The sequence below is a fragment of the Egretta garzetta genome, unplaced genomic scaffold (assembly GCF_000687185.1).
Source record: "Egretta garzetta isolate BGI_Z169 unplaced genomic scaffold, ASM68718v1 scaffold14, whole genome shotgun sequence".
Classification (NCBI taxonomy): Eukaryota; Metazoa; Chordata; class Aves; order Pelecaniformes; family Ardeidae; genus Egretta; species Egretta garzetta.
The window spans coordinates 2,488,658-2,503,517 of record NW_009259588.1 but is presented as its reverse complement, the minus strand read 5'-3'; the positions used below and the strand labels follow the sequence as shown (position 1 = coordinate 2,503,517).

Genomic DNA, 14,860 nt, shown 5'->3' with positions numbered 1-14,860 from the left:
CATGTGTGTGGCTTACTTTGTAAGCAAGAAACTGAGATCCCACAGAAGGTGCTCCAATTGCCAGATCTGGCACTCCATCCTCATTGAAGTCCAGGACTGCCAAGGCAGAACCAAATCTTCCTGAAGGCTAAAAGAAGAAGGATTGCTCTCATGAAAACAACAGATGTTTTCAAGACAAAACCATCAAAACCTAATGCACATTTGCAATCACAGCACAGGCAAGAACTGGAAACAGAGATGACAAAAATCTATCCCAACAACTCTTAACATTTTCTTAGGGTCACTGTTCTCCCAGGTAGTAACTGTCATACTAACACACTCACTTGGAGTCAACTGTTCTGTTTGAGGATGTGGAGGTGTTAAATTTTAAGATAACTGAACACAGTATGACGCTGCTTTGCTACTTCCTCTTCTGAGACTAGTGCACCATTGATGTTAAGCTTATGATCTTTCCTGTTAACAGCATTATAGCTGTGAACCACTGAAAAACTCTGTAAGAAGATAGCAGCTGTTACTCCATAGTTTATAAGCACAGAAACAAATAAAAGGAAATGTGTCTCATATCTTGCTCTAGTCTCTTCTTTTTCAATAAAGATACTTTCTACAGAGGATCGTCTTTATTACTCAAAAAGATCATTTGGTCCTGCTTCTCAGTTACAAGCCAGTCACCATCATGTCAAATCATAGGTTTTTTTAAAAATAACGTGTCCTCTTAGTAAAGACAAACAATGGTTTTGTGAGAAGTCATCAACTAATGAAAAAATGTAGCTTCAAAGGAACTGAAACTTATATTGAATGAATAATTTTAGATGAAAAAGGAAGAGAAAAATCACAATAATTTAATAAATGCAGGGACCTAAATGAACTATACTGTGACTTAGAGACACTATCTTAGCTTTATTCAAGGGCAAATTATGCTCTAATGCCCACCTATCTGGCACAGTAATAAAAGTGAACCTACAGATCACCATTGCTTTAATTGTTCCTGTGACTGAAGTAATGGTTATTTTTCTTGAAAAGCATATGACATCCTTTTACCAGGAGAAGCATTTCAGGAATAATCTTCATACATATTAATAATACTATTGCTCAGTCAAAATTTACCACATTTTCAGGCAAAAAAAAATTAAGTGACAAATACCTGACTTGAATCCTCACCTGATGACCCTGTAGTACTTGGTCAGCTTTCTCATCTAGATCCATGTCCTCTGGTGGCAAACCTGACTGGTTGCCATAGACCACATACACTCGTCCTATCTGAACATGGCCCAGTGTGCTGTACCCTGGTGCTCCAACCACCAGATCTTCATGTCCATCTTGGTTTAGGTCAGCTGAGATCATTGCCCTGTACATCAAGGGAGTTAACCAAATCACAGCATTAGCTTCCAGACTACCACAACATTAGCAGAAAATGAACACATTTATTTCTTTCAAGTAAAACAAGACCTGTCTTTCCCCATCTATTTTTGTACCTACACAGCATTTTTCATATTATATAATTGGGGTTTTTTTAATTGAATTAAATAAAACCAGAATCTTGAAGATTCATCTTCTATTAATGCAGCTGAGATCTGTAGGAACTGCTTTTTACTTACTGACACAAGGCACCTCAGAGCAATCAGAGCTAGGAGCAAGAAAAAGGGCGACTTGCATATGACACAGAATACAAAAGATGAAATTAAGTACATTTTTAACTGAACCTCTGATTTAACCAATGAACTTAACAGTAGATAAGCAAAGGGATCACAGGTCTCAGTAACATGCTGGAGTTTAGAGAGGGAATGTGGAGAGAAAAGAATAAACTACTGCTCACTTGGCTGGTGTGAAGTAAAGTCAAGAATTAAATCTTCAATTTTTGAGTCAGAAGAAACAAAGCAAGATGAGCAGCAGTGCAAATGGCAGGTAAAGCCAGAATCTCTCTGGCAAAGAGAGAGAGTACATGCCTCTTTCTGTGCCCTGAATCTATCTTTGAACTCCCTGCTAGTGGTGCAGTGTTTCCAAGAACAATGGCTAGGCACCATCAGTGATCAATTTGGGACAGACAATTAATTCTGCACAAGCATCAACAAATAACAAAAAAAAGGGTAACAATGTTCCTATACTGTTTGGAACTAGAGCTGATGTTGGTTCTAATTTTGATTCCTTCCATTTTGAGCTTGATCACACACAGAGTATTGAGCCCCTTCACTAAGGAGAGAACATAAAAAAATGACAAGACAACCCTTCCAAAGAAAGAGGTTATCTGACTAGAATTCACATCTGAATGGAAATTTTGCTCTTGATACAGTTTTGTTCAGTTCCAACTCAAAGAAGCTTATGCTAACATCTGAAAGAAAGGTTTTATGGGTTAACTTGTTGTTCTGGCCAGACAATATAAGCCATTCAGCCAGATTTGGACCGTCACCTTTAAAGAGTATCCAAAGAATAGACATAAATATTTTGGTCAGTACTCAGAATTTTCAGAAATTAAGAGGGAGGTGGGAAGAAAAAAATTACTAACCATCCAAGTCTAGCATAGGGTGAAGTCAGAAAATATGAAGCTGCTGGCTTGGAAATGTACTTAGAAGATTTTTGATGTGGAGCTGCTAATGCTTTCCAGACATTGCTTTGAAAAGCACGCTTTATCAAGTGGAGGGAATTCTGAAATAAAAATAATGAAGAGACACAAGAATGGTTAAAACACAGGCTGAAACTCTAGAACGTTATGGAGCACCTCGAAACCAAGTCACCAACAGTGGAAATCACCACATTGATCTAAGTGGCCTCTGACTCAGGTCATAAGCACCATTCTAGATAGAGACAAAAATCTGTATGCTCTAAATGGAGCACTGTTAATTGTTGACTACTATGCTTTGTTGGGACTCCTTAACCCCAAAAAGCAATCATATGATTCTGTAAAATGTAAATACTAAAGTGTGAGTACTAAAGATGTATTTTGTCATTTATTATGTATCATATATTTTATATGTTATATATTATATATTTTGGCACTGCAAGATGTGTTCTAACTTCAGTATACAATGAGAAAAGTGTAAAAGTTGAATATTCATGATGTACATATATAGATTAACAATGGCCACTGGAATCTCTGTGAGGTGAAGTCACAGGCTACTGTTAACATCCAGAGACCCTGCTCTAACACGCAGCATCTCAGACAGAAATTAAAACAATTTTATACAGAGTTGAATTTTACCTGACACATCACTTCTCACTTACTGTTGCCCAAGATTGTATGTTGAAGTGAACTCCTCTCTCTGTATAATTTATATTCTTTTCAAGTGTTTCTGTAAGCAAAGAAGTTGTATTCTTGTGATGTTCATTTTTTGATTGTTTATTTCTGCTAAAATAAAAAAGACAGTAATAACAATTAGTATAACTGAATTAATTACTTGAGTATTTCATGACAAACCTAGGAGAAGCAATCATAATGCATGCAACCCGGTGGCTATTTCTCCCATATATAAAGGGAGTTCTCCAGAGATACCAATTAAGCTGGTTTCTCTTGAGATGCTTGCTAGAGGAATACATACACTTGTACATACACTTGCGCTCTGAACAGCTGAGTTCCATATTTCTGTATGTAAATCAGGAGAGAATTATCTATGGTAAGGGCAAACTTGAATCAGTAATTTCATAATTAGCGGAACAAAGAGTGACAAGCAAATGAAGCGTGAAGATTTAGCACAAGTGCTAGGTAAGTATTCTTGTCATTAGGCTGGAAGGTAAAATCAAGTTAAAAGAAACTCAAATTCACACACAGAAAGGTAGACCAAAATATCTCTAATTTTCAATAGCTTCACTGTTCACATTTGTGGAGGACTCTCCTTTCACCAGTAGATCTTTGAACCTTCAGAGCTATACTTACACGTAGCTGTCCTTGTGCTCCCTTGTGCAGTTTATAAACAGAGGGTTCTCAGGCAGGAAGCAGCCACTAAAGAAATATGCAGAATGCATTTTAAACATTTTCCCACAAAGAAAGTGAAACTAAAAATACAACTTTTATTCGTACTGATTCCTCTGTTAGAAGTCATCGGTTTTCTCAAGAAACCTTGCTTATTCAAAATCGGAGCATCATTATGATCCTGAGAAACCCCTTTGGTGTTTATTTTAATGACCTTGATTAGGTTCTATATGAATCTCACATGTCCTTCCTTATATAACTCTTAAAGGAAACTTATTGAAACGTGTCCTGCTAATTCTAATAACCTAAAGCATTTTTAATGAAGGGACACAACAAATTATGCCATTTTGTATTTCAAACATAATTTCCCCAAAGAGCTGCAGTGATCTTTTCCATATAAATGGATGGATTAGTTGCCACTGTTGGTCTTACAAACTTATTCACAGTAAAGTTACACTTGTAACAGAGCAATAGAGGGCCGGAACTTCTATAAAAATATGATATTCCAGGTACAACCCACAGCTTCCAACACTGGAATACATACTCTTACTCTTTCTAATTACATTTGTCTTCAGTGTCTGAAGGCAGTATCTGCCCTCCCCTAGGAAGAGAAATCTTTGCTAGCAGCCAAAAGAAAAGGTGCTACCATGGCTCAGACTGCCAAGCCAGGCAGAACCTCAGGGCATGGCTATGAAACATTTAAGCAGGCCCTTGAGTACGTCTTAAAGAATGCCCCAAATTTTCCATCGAGTATCAGCTGGGCACGCCAGAGCCTTGCCTGGGGAAAGGAGTGTGAACATGTAACAAAGGCAAACTCAAGGCCCATGCAATCCTGTGCACCTGGGTAAAAGACTGCCACAGAAATCCCTTTGTCCAAGTGAGGATTTAAAGTCCAGCATCTCTTCTAGGAAAGAACCTGCCTTCAGAAGAACTATCAAATGGGTGTCAGAACTTGACTGCTGCGTATCATATTGCAGGAAACACAGCTATACCTTGTTCCATTCTCCAGCATATGGCTCGTCAGCTCAAAAATATTGTTTGTCCAGAATGCCATGTCATCCACTCCTCCGAGGAAATACTCATGGAACTTTTCCACCAGAAATGGAGATTTGCTAGCGTAGGTTGGAAAAAGCTGAGAGACAAGCAACATACTTAGTAAAATGGGTTACATATCTTCATGCTACTTGCTCATTTTTATAAAGAAAACAGAAGACCAACCTTGGCAACAGCAAGCCTTTCTCCATGCCTGAAAAAAAAAATATTCAGAAATAAATTTGCTTCATTTAATAATATTTAATTATTTAGATAGTTCTTTTCAAGGCTTCTGTATGGTAAATACTATGCAAGTCATTACATTTCCTTGTTGGCTGTTAATACATTTTTGAAAGCTCTAATGTGAGAAGTAATGACCTTAACTTTATTGCTGCCCCTAATTTGGAGGGATTCACTGTGGTTGTAAATGCTACATGACTACTGGTAATTAACGGAAATAAAGAATACAGCTAGGCTGTTTAGGACATTCAAAAGCAGACATTGCCTGATACCAAAAGTCTCTTTTGAATTATTCTTGGACTTGAAAGAGTCTACATAAAGTGTAGATAAGCCATCTACTTAGGTATGTACACTACTCCTTCAGTACCTGAAAATTATATTGCTAACATGCCATCATGCAATGGTACTTAAAGACACAGCTGTTCTCACGTAGATAGGCATGGTTACATTAAATGCATAAATGTGTTAAATAGCTAAGATGCTGAATCTATGGTGTGATGACGAATTTAACAGTTATTAATCAGTGCAAATTTGTATTCTAGCCATTAAAAAAACTCATGTGTTTTATGATTTGGGGGTCTAGTAGGGAGTCTATACTGCTGACCTCAATGCATAAATTTCTGAGCTAGCATTTCAAATAGGATTATCATCATTTTCCTACATATGCTTCACTTATGAAAACCGAAACAAAGCCGTTCAACTTACAGTTCAAGAAACAGCAGGTAAGTACAGTCAGTAATTGTGCTTTCAGTTATGATCTCTCTTCCATAAAATTCCTTATAGATAGCTGCTAGGTCTTTGACAGGCACATACCTAAAAACAAGGCAAAAGTATTATAGTAAGAGTTTTTCCACATCACCTGATAAAAGATTATAGTTTCTGTAATAACAACAGCCTGTGTTAAAGCATTCTAAATTTCAAAAGACTATAGAAGGTCATGAAGATTTACAAATGCCAGAAAGACCAGGACTGCAGGTGCAGCACACTCCTCCTGTTTAGGTTCAGACTCAGAAACCTGTAGAGCCACTCCCCTATGGATACTACTGGTAGAGTTTCCACACTCCCTACACCCGTTCCCTGGCTTGGTGATCACATAATCTTGACGGATGCCCTCCAACTCTACGCTGTGCCAAATCTACTCCTAACCAAATACACATTTCCCACAGCTGCGCCAGAGTTTTATTCATGAACTGTGCCTTCTACACCTAGATGAACAACATTCTACTTAAACAAAATAACTCAAATCACCTACTTTATCAGCAGAAAAAAAGGCATGCAAGTCTTTTATTTCAGTTAAAAACTGTAAGAAAAAAATCATGTCTATCTAAAACTGTCACTTCTTTTTATGCTTTTATAACCTGTCTGATTTCCACAGCATCTATAACCATAAATATCCGCAAATTCCAAAAATTGACATGGTAATCTAAGTGAGATTTATTTAACTGAGTTATTTAACTAATTGCTCGGACATTCCAGCAAAGCTTTTTCAATGATTATTTTATATATAGTTACTTATAATTCCCTTCAGAGATAAATAATTTGAACTTTCTTGCTGTGTTCCTATATGTAAAACTTTTTTTCTTGTGTTCTTCCAATTTTTCATGCCAGGGAACAGTAAATATGCATATAAATAATACCAAACTCAGAAAAATTCCAATAGCTGCAAGGGTTTCTTTTGAAAGAAAGATAAAAAAGGAGAGCATGTTGTTAAAACACAGTGAGTATATGGAATAAGAAGAAATAATTATTACATTATTTTTTTTATTATTTGTATTTTATTTAAATATTATTATGATTAAATATTATAATTATCTTACCAATTTGATGCCAGATAACTGAAGTCCAGCTCAAACTGACTCACCACATCTCCTCCTGCAGATGGAAGAATGAAGAAAACCCCACAAAACCCAACAAACCAAACCCATTAAGTATCTATCATGGATAACAGTGCAGATGAAGTTATGTATGGCTTTGCTATTTATGTTTATATTGTAGATCCTCCAGCTGTATATTTAGAATACATAAGTAGTTCACCTGAAAGTATGCTGCATATTTTATACTTCCAGAGAATAAGAATAATGTAAAATTTAAAAATCACAGTAGTGACTCCATTTAAACTTTAGCATCCTTCCACCTGTGTTTTGGCCTTTATGCCCTATCGCATCTCCTGAAACATCGAGCATGAGGACAGGGATAGCAGAGCTTTGCAAGCTACGGGGGAAGAGTGAGAATACAGTGTCTATATGACTCATTCTTGGGTCCTGCACTGCACAGGGTAAGAGCCAGAATCACCCACTGTGGTTTTGAAGGGGACTAGTTATTCCAATAGAAGGATCTATGATCAGAAAACAGAAACATTACCAAAATCGCCAGCAGTGTGAGCTTCTGAGTATGAACCATGAAAATCAATCTGGAGAAAGAAAAACAAGAGAACCATCTGCTTATTTTACTCATCCTTCCATACAAACATATGAACAGAAACAAACTGTTGAAGCAAACCCTGAAGTTTACAGGTCCCAAACCTGACCAACTTTGTTCTTATGGAGTTTGTGACATTGTGTCTCTCTGAAAGTCTTCCTGAAACAGGGCTCCATTTTTTCTCTTCCCTCCCCAGACCTTTGGACCAGAGTTCAAAGCCAAACTATCAATTCCAATAACTCCAGTTATATCAATAAATATAATAATACAGGCTTACTTCTCCCATGGCCCTTAGAAATCCTTGGTCGATGCCCAGGCTGTGCCAGCTAACGTCTGCCACCATATGTGAGGCAATTCCAAACAGGAAAGCCACCAGCTTCTCTGTAGCCTACACAACAACAATCCATTTGTAGTAATGTCAGTAATTTTACTCCTGTCTTTAAGAAGAGGTGAGCATTTTATGTTAGTGCATTATACAAGGATATAGGTGAGAAACTCTTACAATCCAAGAACTTAGGATGACAAAGTCTTGATCATCATTCCTTGATGCTGGAGTCACTTTTTGTGACTTGGGGAGTTTTAAGCACTTTAAGCACAGTCCAAGGCCATAAAATTACATGGCTGATGTCAGGACGACTTGTGTACTTCAAGTGAGATGTGTACTAATGTGTTTTTCTGAACTGAGGACAAACACTTCCAAGGAGTGAACCCTCTCTGCCACCATGGGTGTTGTGCAGACACACAGAGGAGAGAAAGACATTCCTATGCAAGTGCTGTTCACTGTAAAAATACCCGATTAAAGCCTAGATATGGAGTTACCCATCTTATTCCTACAAACAGAAAAGTTATTTGGAATAAATTCATCAGCAACAAAAATTTCATTTCTCCAGAAAAGACTTCTCTGCATTAAATCACTGTAAGTTCCAGTAATTGAATCACAGTTTTTGACAAATTTGTACTTCCCAAGGGTTAACAGTTCACAAGATCAGTCTCACCAATGGCCAGTCAAAAGGCAAGTAGATTTGCTTAGGTTTTAAAGAGTGCAAGCTCTCAAATGATGCTCAACCTGTATGACTCTCCTCAGCGGAGACAGAATGGCAAATTCTCCAGTAAGGAGGAGAAAACAATATGACCTTTAAAATCATTCTCAATTTGACAATTTGTTTTTCCCCTCCTCCTATGTAGCTCATATGCCACAAACAAGAGCAGATTAGGACTAAGTAAGTCCAAGATTTCACAAGTGAGAATTCTAAAAGACGCCTGGTTTTAAAGTGGCAAACACTCAACCAGATCTGATGATGATGCAAGAACACCAATCACATTTGACAGTTTGGACCTAGGAAATGTATCGTAAGCACCAGACCACATTGGACATAACTGATACCATAACTTTTTTGTCTGGTAAAGATGAAAATAGGATTTAAAATTTTCCTGTATCGGTGGAGACTTTAATTTAAAAATGTGTATTTTTTCTACACTTCCCAAAGGATGAAATTGCAACAACATGTGAAGGTGAAGAAAACAGTAGAAAGCAAAGTCAGAAGTTAAAGGAATTTTTCTTACCTCTTCCCAAGGCTGAGGAAAATTCCTTCTGATGTAGTGAATACTTGTATTGAGAAATGGTGACCAGTGAGTGTCTTCAGACACATCATGGAATATTCCTATTGCAATAAAATTATATCAGTATTTGATTTTTCCTTTGGGGAAAAAAAAAAAAAGAAAAAAAGAATAGAAAAGGAGGAAGGAGAAAAAAGATCCTAAGAACACTTTGAAGTTAATGGGCCTGAATTTGCATGACCTACTAAAATAAACACCTCCCTCACTTTAGACTTTCAGTAAGATGTCAACAAGCAATTGGCCAGATAGCCTCACACAAACTATGTATCACTGCCTTGTCCCTGGTTCTGCCTAAACATCCCAACAACTTGTTTGTTGGGGGACAGGCTGTCTTTGTCCTGCTTGCTAATTGCTGACTATCCAGATTTACCACTTTAGTAGCAAATATCCTGGAACAAGCCCTAGCTGGCTGTTTTATAGCTCCGGTGTTGCTGGAGAAGCTGATTATGATCACGAGCTGACCTACCAGAGCTGAAAAATCAGGGGCTCAGCTGCAAGTCAAGACATACTCTTTACAGCCACTGCAACAGGGTGCTAATTTTGTAGCACAGTCTTTAGATCTGCAAGCACCAAAACTAAGACTGATGTTTATTTCAAACAGGAGAAGGCAAAAGACAGCAGTCTGGAAAGGAAAGGCTTTCAACTGGGATGCTAAACTTTTCTCCCCACCCCCAGCAAGTCCTACACTATTTTGTTTTTGCGAGCTTTTTATATTCTCCAATCACCTTCGTGACTGATCTGCTAGAAACTTGTACTTCTTAATACAGAAATGAGCTCCAGGCTTTCCCTAAGACTTAGAAAATTTGTCCTCTCAATTTCTCCCCAAGACAGTACCCAGTCATCTGACCTAATTTAGTCAAACAGCATCCTTCTATCAAATTGCTCTACACATTAAATAGTTCGATTTACCCCAAAGTTACTTTCTTAGAATATTTTTAAATGTATTATTTTCTTACATAGTTCTACAAAAAGGCTCAAAGTACTGACAAAAATAGTGGATGCCAGAAGGTATTTTTGGCCATACTTCATTTCTTACAACATAACTATTTTCAACCCTACTAAATTCTGTAGGATTTTCACATAAAAATACAGTTGTTACAATATTGGACTTATAAAGCTTTTCTTACCTCTTTTGCAGATTGAAGGATAAAAGGCATCAGGATAAATGCTCCCAGCCTGAAATGCGTCTTGGTGGTCTAGCAATAACTGGGCAAAGGATGGGGGAAAAAGGAATCACAATACTATTGCACAGCACAAAACCACAGTTCACTGGCAATATTGAACATAAAATTTAAATATTCAGCAAGATACAATTACATCAGTGTTGTCACCATCCACCATCATCCCGCCCTGCTCCCCCCCTTGCCAAAATACTTGTAAGCGAAACTAAACTAATCAGTATACACCATAATTTGAAAGACCATTTAGGAAAGTATTCATACGATCTAATTTAAGTACTGGTGAAGTCACCTTCTGAAGGTGCCCTCCTCCTCTTGGACTAGACACAAAGCCTGGTCTGCTATCTCCCATCCTCTGAATCACAGCATAGCTGTCTACAGCAGACAATTTGAACACTGCCCTTGAATGATCTCCTACTTTGATAAAAGATCCAATTATATAAAATGGTCTTCTTTACATTGTGCTAAAGGGTATTAAAAATGTTTTAAACACAAAACACGTAGTTCACGTGTTTATGAAAACTGCCCGCATGCTTGCAGTGCTCTTCTGGATGCAGCCCATGAAAGAAAAAGCTATTTGCACCAACCAGAAATTGGTTAAATGATACACGCGGTGGACTAAATTCAAAACCTTGTTGTCATTTTGCTACCCTTATGTTTACTAAATCTCCTTTCCGAAAGCCCTCTACTGATTCTTCTAATACAACCACCCACAGAGGGTATGACTTAAGATGATGGGAAAGAATGAGAGAAACCATACACAGTATATACACATTATTATAACTACTTCATATTTGCAATAGTATTCAGAAGGAGTCAAGTGATTTTCAACAAAACAAGGTAAAAGTACAGTCTAGGCACAATAGTTACACGTTACTGAGAATAAATAATAAAGAAAAGAAAGGCAAGACAGACAGAAAAACTCAGAAAAAAGGTGTACACAACTAAGCAATAATAGGCTTCCTACCTGTCTATAATTAACATTCCCTTCACGCTTAATGAAAAATTCCAGAGCTCTATGTGCTGAAAAATAACATATTGAAGTATTGATTTACAGGTACTGTAGCCAGGCTCATTTTGTTAGAAGCATTATCAAAAGCAGAATACACTGCATCGTCATATCCAAGCCAAGCGGTGCAGGTGCATGAAACACAATTTCTCAGAAAATGCTGTACATGTGGGAGGGTGTGTTTTCTCACCTAGGCAGCTAATAAGGAAATGCTGTTTCTGTGGCACATCTGGACACTGAGGTCCCATCAGTCTCTCCCTAGTGCCCAGTTCCCAACCTGACCAACAAAGCCGACAGTGCTTAATGGCAGGGAAAAGGAACTCCCCGGGTCCAGAACTGAGCGACAGCAGTGAGCTGGCACGGATCACACCCAGCACGTATAGAGTACAGATAATAAAATTCTAGCTGTAAAGGACCCACATGAATTGTATTTCAGTTTCACTTCAGTTGCACTTAACATTGAAAAAGGTACCTCATGAATCAACGCAGACATTTAACAGTTTGATTAATTTTTAACATGTACAAAAACTAGCAAAAATCTAAAGTCAGCAAGGTAAACAATACTGTTTATTCACTGCATAGGTAGGTATTTTCACTGCCAAAATATTTATTGAGCAAGCGTAACACAAGAATGAAGCAAACTGACATCACTTTTCTTTAATGAAGTCTCCTCCTAATTAACATTAGCTCTCAGGAACAATCCATTAACACTATTCTAAAAATACACAACATTGCCTCTCAAAGTATTTGGTTGAAGCTGCATGCATGGGTTATGGTCTTGTCTTCCCACACAAAGTTTTACTCCTCACTTAAAGCTATTTACAGACTAAGACTGATGAAGATAACCCAGAATATGTTTAACCACTGATCTAAACCATCCTTATACAAATATGCTAAAATACCTTAAGGACCAATCTTGCACCAAACCAGGAATAATTTAAAAATAATAATAATATAAAAAAAAGTCTATCATTTTAAGGCTCCGCCATTTCAACACACATCTCTACTTAAAGTGAGGGAGACTCTCAGTTTGGCAGTTTGCTTTTCCTGTCTCCTGTCCCCCATCCCCCCCCCGACTTACCTCATTACTCATATGGGCCCAGGTCCTGAAAGTTCACCTTTACAACAAATTTCGTGATGGATCCCCAAAGTTCCACAGAGCCCCACAGGTCTGATGGGAGCCCCCGGGGGGGGGGGCGGGGAAGAGCCTCCCCACTCAGACCTGCCTCCAGCAACAAGGCCATGGCAAGTAGGACACAGCACAGCTCTGCTGAGCACACCGAACATGATCAACATTTTGAACAGGCAGAGCTTTTCACTGTTTTAAAAGCACTTTCAGCAGTCTGTCCAGGATAGACTTTGGTGCTGGTTTGGAGTCAGAAGAGTTCCTTTCTACAGTTTGTTTTTTTCTTCCTGGAATACTCAGTGTTTGGATTTGGCAGTAACTTTCAGTATCTTACCAGCATGGACTTTTATTTGCACATTAATAAAATAACTGATTTTAGCAACATCAGAGCTGAATGCAGTTTAAGGTCATTTTCAGACAGATGGACAAAATTTGTTGTAAACTATGACCCAATAGTTCAGTGTACACACTACTCCTCAGATAACCAAGATCTTTAAATTATATAAATGCAGGTTTCTGCAATAGGTTTCCTTGGTTAGAAAAAAAATTACTGCTTTGGGACAGATGCCCAAGCTCTTGTTTCTCTTCATAGATTTCTTGCAAATACACTCTATTCTGCCAAATCTGTTATTTCAAGTTTTCAGAAGCTCATGCTCAGTAACTAGAGCCCTGAGCTTGCAAAGGTGTATGCGCTTGCCTAACATCAGGCAGTGTGACTTCTCCTACTGAGTACTGTGGATTTCTTGGCATGTCGTTAGGAAAAGCGAATGGTTGCAGGACGCTGACCTAGGGTACAACACTCAGTAAGGGAACATACTCTCAGTCTCAAATGAATGCCATGAATAATCCCAGCCTTTAACTTGTTCAAAGCTGCATGTATTCAGTACTTAAAGTCTGAGAAGATTACCTGAATAGAGACATCATACCTTTTACTATCTGTTTGAACAACGGATTTAGAATCAGCAACAGAAGAGCAAACAATTAAAACCGTCAATTTATTATGAGTCAACGTTTCAGAATAACCTTGCACTATGCATGAGTGTTCTTGCAAGAACTACAGCAGAAACCGGATTTTAAAAATAACACATGCAAACAGGAAATTAAAACCAAAAGTATTTCCCCCACTTTGATGTTCACTCAGTTCTCTCCTTCATTCTCTACAAATCTAGGCTTTTCAGGCTACAGATAGCAACCTACCAGAAAGAGACACAGAACAAAATTTTCATTATGTTAGTCATAGATACAAACACATTACAGCATTTTATCTATTTTATGCAGGTATGGCAAAGTGAATAGACGGTGACTTGAAAACAGAGCTACCACACATGATCTGTGTTATTCTCTTGTTTAAATATAACAATCCCATAAACTGCATATTCCTCTTCTTTCTCCAAACCAAACCCTGTCTGCCTAAGACTCAGACACAAACATTCCAGTTACATAATGCCTGTGTTTCAGAAGACAGAAAAATACGCAACCAAATTGACTCAAGCATTTTGCTTACACAAACCAGTAAATTTTCAAACTCCAAAACGAAACTACTCATCTATCCTGTGTTATTCAAGTTTTTTTTTAAATGATGTAGCATGCTCGTTACTTTAATATTACTTCCTCCCTTTGCTTTCCAGCCAAATCTAAATTTACTTCTCTTCCCAAGCAACTCAAAAGGCATGAAAATTCATTTTGAACATGTCTTACCTATTTCAACATGTGTTGAAATTCCACTTGGGATACATCTTTGACAGAAATGGTATAGTATCACCAGCAAAACAGACCAAATCTTCAAACCAGCCATGATGCTGGCTCGAACTGTGATTTTTCAGAAGGCTGGAGCAGTAGCACTGTGACCTTTGAAATGTAGGTTACGGAGCATGCCTTTTCTTTTGGACATATTGCTGACACAGCAAGTAAATGACTGCCATATTTGAAAGGCTGTTTTACACCAATGCTTTTCTTTACCTCAAATAAATATAAAAAAAGGAAGTAACCTATAGGTGTTCTCCCCTCTTGAATTCTGTAATATCTCTGGGGTTTGGGCAGTGTAACTGCCATCACCGCACAGCAGCAGCGAGGTCTGTTAACATACATGGCGGGTAAGAGCATCCCCCCCCCAGTTCATCCAGCTCATGATGTGCTTGCCTTACAACAGCTACATCAGATTTCACAAAAAACTAAAGCCAACTGCCAAAGCAGTATCAGTAGAAATACACTAGCTCCTGAGTTGCAGGCGATACAAATCCATGAGCTCTGGTGACCACTGCACGCACGCATTTGGGTCTTACGATGCAGACTGGAAGCCCAGTTGATAGACTGGGGGAGATCATCGGAGCGCTCCTGCC

At 38.1% G+C, this 14,860-nt stretch overlaps 2 protein-coding genes across 5 annotated transcripts in view; one reads left to right on the top strand and one right to left on the bottom strand.

Annotated features, from left to right (window-relative positions):
* GPLD1 (glycosylphosphatidylinositol specific phospholipase D1) overlaps nucleotides 1–14,853 on the bottom strand; it is a 23,325-nt gene extending 8,472 nt beyond the window's left edge. For 2 of the 4 annotated variants that reach the window (XM_035893453.1, XM_035893454.1), the window contains exons 1-15: nucleotides 14,220–14,853; nucleotides 11,354–11,409; nucleotides 10,336–10,414; nucleotides 9,155–9,252; nucleotides 7,869–7,979; nucleotides 7,535–7,583; nucleotides 6,991–7,045; nucleotides 5,879–5,986; nucleotides 5,120–5,147; nucleotides 4,894–5,033; nucleotides 3,866–3,931; nucleotides 3,217–3,340; nucleotides 2,501–2,640; nucleotides 1,159–1,345; nucleotides 17–127 (exon numbers count right to left, since the gene is read on the bottom strand). In XM_035893453.1, coding sequence (XP_035749346.1) covers nucleotides 17–127; nucleotides 1,159–1,345; nucleotides 2,501–2,640; nucleotides 3,217–3,340; nucleotides 3,866–3,931; nucleotides 4,894–5,033; nucleotides 5,120–5,147; nucleotides 5,879–5,986; nucleotides 6,991–7,045; nucleotides 7,535–7,583; nucleotides 7,869–7,979; nucleotides 9,155–9,252; nucleotides 10,336–10,414; nucleotides 11,354–11,409; nucleotides 14,220–14,316 — 1,449 coding nt within the window. In that variant the 5' untranslated portion in view covers nucleotides 14,317–14,853. Of the gene's footprint in view, nucleotides 1–16; nucleotides 128–1,158; nucleotides 1,346–2,500; nucleotides 2,641–3,216; nucleotides 3,341–3,865; nucleotides 3,932–4,893; nucleotides 5,034–5,119; nucleotides 5,148–5,878; nucleotides 5,987–6,990; nucleotides 7,046–7,534; nucleotides 7,584–7,868; nucleotides 8,029–9,154; nucleotides 10,311–10,335; nucleotides 10,415–11,353; nucleotides 11,410–14,219 lie in introns of those variants that run through there. The other 2 variants (XM_035893455.1, XM_035893456.1) reach the window with 2 other exon arrangements.
* Nucleotides 14,393–14,860, top strand: part of ALDH5A1 (aldehyde dehydrogenase 5 family member A1) — a 12,275-nt gene continuing 11,807 nt past the window's right edge. The window contains exon 1 of the mRNA XM_009637897.2: nucleotides 14,393–14,428. Within this exon, the coding sequence (XP_009636192.1) occupies nucleotides 14,393–14,428 (36 nt within the window). The remainder of the gene's footprint in view (nucleotides 14,429–14,860) is intronic.